At 42.1% G+C, this 8,084-nt stretch overlaps 1 protein-coding gene across 4 annotated transcripts in view; it reads right to left on the reverse strand.

Moving 5' to 3' along the window:
* The window catches only part of LOC107593333 (calmodulin-regulated spectrin-associated protein 2), a 66,652-nt gene that overhangs the window by 3,606 nt on the left and 54,962 nt on the right, over positions 1-8,084 (reverse strand). For all 4 annotated transcript variants that reach the window (XM_016283017.1, XM_016283016.1, XM_016283015.1 and 1 more), the window contains 6 exons: positions 4,831-4,921; positions 4,641-4,737; positions 4,481-4,518; positions 4,316-4,385; positions 2,194-4,225; positions 59-195 (listed from right to left, as the gene is read on the reverse strand). In XM_016283017.1, the coding sequence (XP_016138503.1) occupies positions 59-195; positions 2,194-4,225; positions 4,316-4,385; positions 4,481-4,518; positions 4,641-4,737; positions 4,831-4,921 (2,465 nt within the window). The remainder of the gene's footprint in view (positions 1-58; positions 196-2,193; positions 4,226-4,315; positions 4,386-4,480; positions 4,519-4,640; positions 4,738-4,830; positions 4,922-8,084) is intronic.

Here is an 8,084-nt window from a genome sequence, read left to right on the forward strand (position 1 = left end):
ATTAAGAATGAGGGGGAGGAGTTTAGATTTAGTGACTGACAGCTGGGCTGGGTGTTACCTGGCCTCTTCTTTCTTTTGCTCAAGCTCCGCCTCCAGCTGTTGTTTCTTCTGCTGGCTCTCCCGTTCTCTTCTCAGCCTTTTCTCCAGAAGTGCTGCTCGCTTTATGGCCATGCTGTCCTCTTCCTTCATATCATCCTTACAACATGAACACATTATCAGAATGGACATTAAGAATCTCTGTTAATGTCTTATGTTCATGTCTATCAAGTATCTGAACAAGGAAACTGAAGGCAATATACTGATGTTGATGTGACCAGTCTGGATGAGCCAGATCCGCTACACTGCTCAGATTCCCTGCAGAACACTAACACCATAAAATAAATTATTTATTTGACTTTTCTGACCTAGATCAAACAGCTGCATTTTCTAGGGATCTGTCCCAAGCTAACCTCCTTCTGCGACTAAAAATAATTTCATGTTATATAGTCACACAGCATTTTCCTGAGCTAAAGCTATGATAATACGCCATTTTGGGTTATAACTGTGGCCCTTAACAGATAAAACAGCTAGATTTTTTTAAGTTTCTTAATAAAATGTAGCAGGCACTTGCCACCACACTGCTTAAGTGTTCTGGATAGTTGCTAGAACATTGTTAGCTGTTTGCTAAGTTGTTCTGTGTGGTTTTAACAAATTGCTAGGCTATTGTTAAGGTTCTCTAGGTGGTTACTTGCTGGCCCAAGACAACATAGCTCGCCATCAAGTCAAGAAAATATCCTCAACAAACCATATAATTTAAGTTAGCATTCATGTTCATAGACCAAATGGTGTGTGACAAGAGTTGATCATACCTAAATTTAACACGTAAATTACCTTAAAGACATAGTTCACCCCAAAATGAAAATTGTCATTAATTACTCACCCTCATGTTGTTTCAAACCCGTAAGACCTTCTTTCATCTTCAGAAGACAAATTAAGATATTTTTTGATGAAATCCAAGCACTTTCTGACCCTACATAGACAGCAATGCAACTGACACATTCAAGGCCCAGAAAGGTAGTAAGGACAATGTTAAAATAGTCCATGTGACATCAGTGGTTCAACCTTAATTTTATAATGCTAAGAGAAAACTTTTTGTGTGCAAAGAAAACAAAAATAACAACTTTATTCAACAATTTCTTCTCTTCTGTGTCAGTCGACGTGCGCTCACAAAAGTACTGTGATGCATGCGGAATAAATTGTTGAATAAAGTCGTTATTTTTGTTTCTGTATTTTTTGTTTTTGCGCACAAAAAGTATTCTTGTAGCTTGATAAAATTACAGTTGAACCAAGTTCATATGGACTATAGGCGCTATCGCACCGGTGGAACCTTTTCATAGTTCTTAAAACTATTGGCGGAAGTTCCCGCTTTTTGCCGTCTTGGCACCGCAGGAACTAGGAACGTATTTAGTTCAAGGAACTCGGTTTGGGGGAACCAATTTAGCTCGAAACACCAGCTACCTGGCATTTTTAAAAATCCATGTAAACATAATTACTCCACGAACATGGAAAATACCAATAACGGCATATTCCTGTTGTCTGCAGCGTTTTGTTCTTTTCACAGCCTCGATGATAACACTGCAAGTTGTCATAGGAGATTTAGTCTGATTTTTGTGCTCTTTTAATCTCGTAAATTGTGTGTTCACATTCCATCTCCATTATCACGAAACCCATGAGACACATCAAAAACAAATCTGAATGTGGCGTCCTCCATTCATCGTTTGATGTTTGTAAATGCCACGAATAAAGATGTCACCTGGGCCGCTTCAGAGTTCCTGCTGCCGGTGCGAATGCAACCAGGAAAATGGCCCGAGGGAGAAATTGGTTCTCCATGCTGGCTAGTTCCTAGAACTATGTTAACTAAAGAAACTATGCGAAAGAGCCTTATTTTAACGATGTCCTTACTACCTTCAACATGGTAGTTACATTGCTGGGGGTCAGAGAGCTCTCGGATCTCATTAAAATATCTTAATTTGTGTTCTGAATTTTTGGGTGAACCTTCCCTTTAAGTTCAAACTGCTAACAGTAAGCTATAGCAATAGTGACACTTGCCTTAGCATTCACCACTAAGTATTCACATATGGTAGTAGTAGAGTTTATTTACGAGGTTTCTTAATCTACAGATTAAGACAAGGACCCTCTGACATTCATATCTACCTTGAAAAAGAATCCACAGCACATTTTCTGATCATCGTCTAGATTTTCCCCTGAAGTCTCCTTCTCGCCTTCCTCTTCCAACGCCTGTCCATCCAGGGGCTTGAGAACAGACAGTGGAACCTCAATCAAATTTTTGTTGGTCTGATGGGTGATGTCAACTGGCTCAGTGGGAGTGACAATGACGGTCTCCATTACAATCTGCGACAAAACCTCCGACACACTAGATTCCACAGCCGGCTTAATCGCATTTGTTGGCTCCTTCAGCTGTTCCCTTTCCTCAGTTGGTTTGTTCTCCATCTTGCTCTCCTCTCCCCTATCTACTGGGTCCTTGAGTGACAAGTCAGCGTCTTCGGTTACAGCCTGTTGGGTTTCTTTGGTTGGGGAGGTGATGGTACCAGCAGAACATTCAATTGACAATGACTCAAGGCCTTGTTCTATGTCTTTGTCTGTGGCTTCAGCTCCTGATGGTGGTTTCTTCTTTTTTCCTAAATAAGAAAATGAGCAGGGCACGGACTGAGATGGGGAGAACCTTCTCAAGCGTGGTATGCTGTCCACTGACTGTGGAACGGTCAGGACTCGGTTGAAAGGAGTGATCTTTAGCTCACTGGGTCTGGGTGTCCTTGGTGTCTTGGAATGGAAAGAAGCAGACTTCCTCTTAAGGTTTGTAGGGGAACCATGCGTAGCTCTAGGAGAATCTGCAGGTGAGGGAGAGCCTGAAGAGCGTGCCCCACTCCCTCTGAGCTCTCGCACTTGCTTCTGTGGCGAAGGTTGAGGTGGCGACACAACCCAAGCCTGTTGCTCCCGCATCTGCATGATTACTTCCTGCTGCTGGGCCAGCCGCTGCATCTCACTCTGCAAGAAGCTCAGGGAAGCATTGAGCTTCTCAATAGAGCGTGTGTATTCCATCAGGTCCGCCTCGCATGTACCGTCCTCCCCCGCAGACTTCACCGGAGACTTGACGGGCTGAGGTGTCTCCGCTGGCGTCTTGCTTCCCTCTGAGCTGGGAGTGTCCTCTTGAGAAGGTGAGGTGCCATCTACTCCTTTCCTCTTGACAACTGTGAGGAAAGCACTGCGTCCCATCTTCTGACGGTGCCGGGTAAAAGCAGCCTCTACTTTCTTCTTCTGAGCCTCAATGGCTCGACGCTTCTCTTCAAGTCTCATGCGCAGCTGCACCATTTCTGCAGCCATGGCCTGGGCCGGATCCTTGGATGGCTGATGTGCAGGGCTGACCTCAGGTGAAGGAGCCCAGGAAACAGAGTGAGGAATGCCGAGATCTGAACTGTCTGGTGCTGTGCTTTGGGATGCAGCACCTTTGGCCTCTACGTTTGGATTCAGTTTACGGAATTTCTGCTCAGCAAAGCTGGTCATCTTAATCCCAGGTGTAAAAGCAGGGGCGCTCCCGGCAGGGGACTTGCTGCTTAGGCTGCTGGGACATGGGCTTGTAGAGCCCTGGCTATGGCAAGCTCTTGCCTCAAAGTCTTGATCCGTATCAAGCTCCATACTGACAGTACAATCCCTAAGGGATGAGTCCTCATCTAGGGTCTCTTGGATGTCCTCCGTCCACACATGTATGCCGGTGTCTACTTCAGTGGTGGATGTGCTAGCAACCCCTTTGGACGTTTCTGAAACTGAGACTAGCTCGCCATCCTTTGCTTCAGGGTTCAATTCACTTTTATTCTGGAGGTGAAGAAAGAAGCCCTCACTAGGCGCATGGTCCCTGGGGCTCTGAGATTTCTTCTCTGAGTTGTGGATGATCTCAAGAGCCTCTTCGATGCTAGGTGGCCCTGAGCCATTTAGACGGCCATTATGGTTTCCTGACAGGCTGTCAGGACAGCCTTCCTCCTCGATGCCCATGTTCTTTCCGTTGACCGGCTGAAAGGACAGGTTTCTCTTGATGCCCCTGGTGCCGTGGGGTATCTTGAAACCAAAACCTTCAGTGCTGACAGACCGAGTCATCCCTCGGCCAGTGGGTGTTTGATTGGTGCTCTCTTTATCAAATGGGATTTCAAAGGACACTCCCTGAGCAGCAGACCTGGAGAAAGAAGAGAGGATGGTATCCAATGGCATGTAGTTTCAAACTCGATGTCTTTAATTCTCAATAATGAAATTAATTTGCACTTACTTCTTCTCTTTGGGCCAAGTACCCATGAAGCTTTCCACAAATGACATTGAGGTTGATCGCTTGATCTCACCTGTAAAGCACACATATAACATAGTACTGGATGCATTTCAAATCAAGACTTATATTTTGTTATCATAAATTTTCTTTTAGGTCTTTTAACTTTACCTGAGCCTGAATTCTGTGGTTGAGGTCGGAGAGGGAGACTTTAACATGAACATAAAAAAATATGAATATCCATCCAATTCTACATTTGAACTTCAACAGGCATTCAAAGTAAATAAAGTAGAAAGGGGAAGTTTTCTATAAAAGAGACTTTCTGATATACCTTGGTTTGTCCGGACTAGGAGGTCTTTCCATGAAACTTTTCTTTGTGACTTTTGAGATGGGCACAGATGGCAGATTTTTCAGTGAAGGGGCTGGTGCTATAAAGGACAAGACAAATGTGTCAGTATATAAACGTAAACACCATTGGCTAATAATTCTGGGAAATACATTCTATTGTAATATTAGTCTACCTTCAGTTTCCAGCACCTGAGGCTGGACGAATGGAGGCTTAACAACCTCGAACCACCAGAAGAGCTCAGCCATAAACACAAGATAGTTATTCTGTTAAAAACAAACAAACAAATTAACTTGCATCGCAAGAATTTTTTTCCAAAATAAGTTGCATGCTCATGCAAAACTAGTATGTGTAATATCCCTCCTCTCCCACAAGATGTCTCTGCAATTCTCTCAATCCTGGTAGTGCGTGAACGGACACCACCTGGAGACAAGAGTACCCTTTTCCTTCAAATTTAATTAAATAGCTTACACACATGGTCAGAATTGTTGGTACCCTTGGTAAATATGATCAAAGAAGGCTGTGAAAATAAATCTGCATTGTTAATCCTTTTGCTCTTTTATTTAAAATAAATCACAAAAATCTAACCTTTCATTGGAGAATAAGAATTTAAAATGGGGGGAAATATCATTATGAAATAAATGTTTTTTCTCAAATACACGGTGGACACAATTACTGGTACTCCTAGAAATTCTTATGAGTAAAATATATATGAAATATATTCCCATTCATATTCACAATTTTGAGCACACCAGGGTGATTATGAACATAAAATTATCCAGCCATGGCTTCCTGTTTCACAGAAATATAAATAGAAGGGAAAACAAAGCCCAAATTCCAAATTAATCACCCATCACACTGAGAAAAAACAAAGAATATATTTCTGATGTGCAGCAAAAGATAATTGAGCTTCACAAATTAGAAAGTGGCTTTAAGAAAAGAGCTAGAGCAGTCAAAATTCCCATTTCCACCATCAGGGCAATAATTAAGGAGTTCCAATCAACAGAACATGTTATGAATCTGCCTGGAAGAAAACATGTGCCTATTAGGGTTGGGCCGATAGACGATGTCATCGTCCATCGCCAATAGCTGATAGACTTCAAGATGTTGAGCCAGCATTGTGATCATCCTACCCCCCCCCCCCCCCCCCCCCCCTAGGACCATGTTCTGAAAGTCAGTGTCAGTGGTGCTCAGGATCTGCAAATCATTCACCGTTGTCCTCAGTCATATCTCCTTACTCTGTTTATGTGGTAAGTTAAATTTGATGTACTGTAATGTAACAGGCACACGTTAGCCATCGTTATTTGTTTTCCGTGCCTTTCTGAATATGAATGTCATCCCGATGTCATCGTCCATTGCGATGTTTCACTGTAGACATCATCCGATGCCAATTTGGTAGACATCGCCCAACGCTAGTGTCTATATCGTCCTAATGCACGATGAGAAGGAGAGTTTGAGTGGCCAAAGACTCTTCAAGGATCACAGTTGGAGAATTGCAGAAAAAGGTTGAGTTTCGGGGTCCGAAAACCTTAAAAAATGATCAAACAGCACCTACATCACCACATGATGTTTGGGAGGGCTTCAAGAAAAAAAAAAATCAAGAAAAGAAAATTCTTTCACCAAAAAACAATCTCCAGCATATTTAGTTGTCAGACACAACTGGAACTTCAAATGGGACGGGCTTCTTTGGTCAGATGTAACTAAAAAATTTGCTTTTTAGCAGCAAACCCTCAAGATGGGTTTGGTTAACACAGGGATAAAAAGTACCCCATGTGTACAATGAAATATACTGTCAAGAAAAGAAAATTCTTTCACCAAAAAACAATCTCCAGCATATTTAGTTGTCAGACACAACTGGAACTTCAAATGGGACTGGCTTCTTTGGTCAGATGTAACTAAAAAATTTGCTTTTTAGCAGCAAACCCTCAAGATGGGTTTGGTGAACACAGGGATAAAAAGTACCCCATGTGTACAATGAAATATACTGCTGTATTTTTAATGTTGTGGGCCTATTTTGCTGCTGGAGGTCCTGGACATCTTGTTTAGACACATGGCATCATTGATTCTATCAAATACCAACAGATAAAAAAAATAAAAAAGTGACTGACTCTGTTAGAAATCTTATAATGGGCCATGTTTGGATCTTCCAACCGGACAATAATCTAAAAACAAACCTTGAAAACAACACAAAAATGGGTCACTGGGAACAAAACCAAGCTTCTGGCCTGGCCATTCCAGTTCCCTGACCTGCACCATATAGAAAATGAGTGTGGTGAACTGAAGAGGAGAAGCACCATCATGGAGCTGGGAATCTGAAGGGTCTGGAGAGATTCTGGATGAAGGAATGGTCTCTGATCTCTTGTCAGGTGTTCTCTAACCTCATCAGGCATTATAGGAGAAAACTCCTATACTATTTTGGCAAATGGAGGTTTCAAAAAAGCATTGAATAAAAGGGTGCCGTTAATTGTGTCCAATGTGTATTAGAGAAAAACATTTATTTCAAAATGATATTTCCCCCCATTTTAAATTCTTATTCTCCAATAAAAGTTTAGATTTTTGTGAATTTTTAAATAAAAGATCAAAAGGATTAACAATGCAGATTAATTTTCATAGCCTTCTTTGATCATATTTACCAAGGGTACCAACACTTCTGATCACGTCTGTACATATAAGGAATGCTGAGGGATTTTATGCTGTACAGTATATACAGTATAGCTTTTTTATTTGGTCCAATAATGCACACAACCTTATGCCAAGACTACAGAATTCATGACATTGAATTCATAGAGGGTACCTGATATGATGAAAAATGCCTCTGATACACTGTTCCCACTCAGCAGAATTTACATCTAGCAGTTTAAAGGCACAGGGTAACCGCAGCAATTATCCGAGGCCACTCCCAGAAGACATTACCTCAGCATTTTAATTGACTTTCTACAAAGAGTTCTTACTCCCTTTATACCCTAGAGCAGTGTTTCCCAACCGGGGTGCCGCGGCACCCTGGGGTGCCGTCTGTCGAGAGCAGGGGTGCCGTGTAAAAAATCATTTTTTAATATTTTTAAATTGCTAAAATGTTTAAAAAAGCATCTATTATATAATATCCATTTCTGATGTCGCCAATAATTAGAGATGCACCGAAATTTCGGCTGCCAAAAATTAGTTCACCGCTCAGGTTTCACTTTCACGTGGTGTGACGCTCTCCGCTCTATGCGTGTGTGCTCCGCTCAGTCACTCCACTCGTATACCGTTCATGCTCATCGGAACAGCAAAGTCCACTCAAAAATTGAGCCGACAGGAAACATCGATGTAGTACAGTATTGTTTCTGTCTGCAATAGCCCTATTGTGCTGTAACATGGTGTGGTATATATGGGCAACTCTGGTAATGCTGCCCTCTCATTCATTGATCTGCTAACCGCTATGTTATGCTC

This window comes from Sinocyclocheilus grahami, unplaced genomic scaffold (genome assembly GCF_001515645.1).
Source record: "Sinocyclocheilus grahami isolate Dianchi unplaced genomic scaffold, SAMN03320097.WGS_v1.1 scaffold169.1, whole genome shotgun sequence".
Taxonomy (NCBI): Eukaryota; Metazoa; Chordata; class Actinopteri; order Cypriniformes; family Cyprinidae; genus Sinocyclocheilus; species Sinocyclocheilus grahami.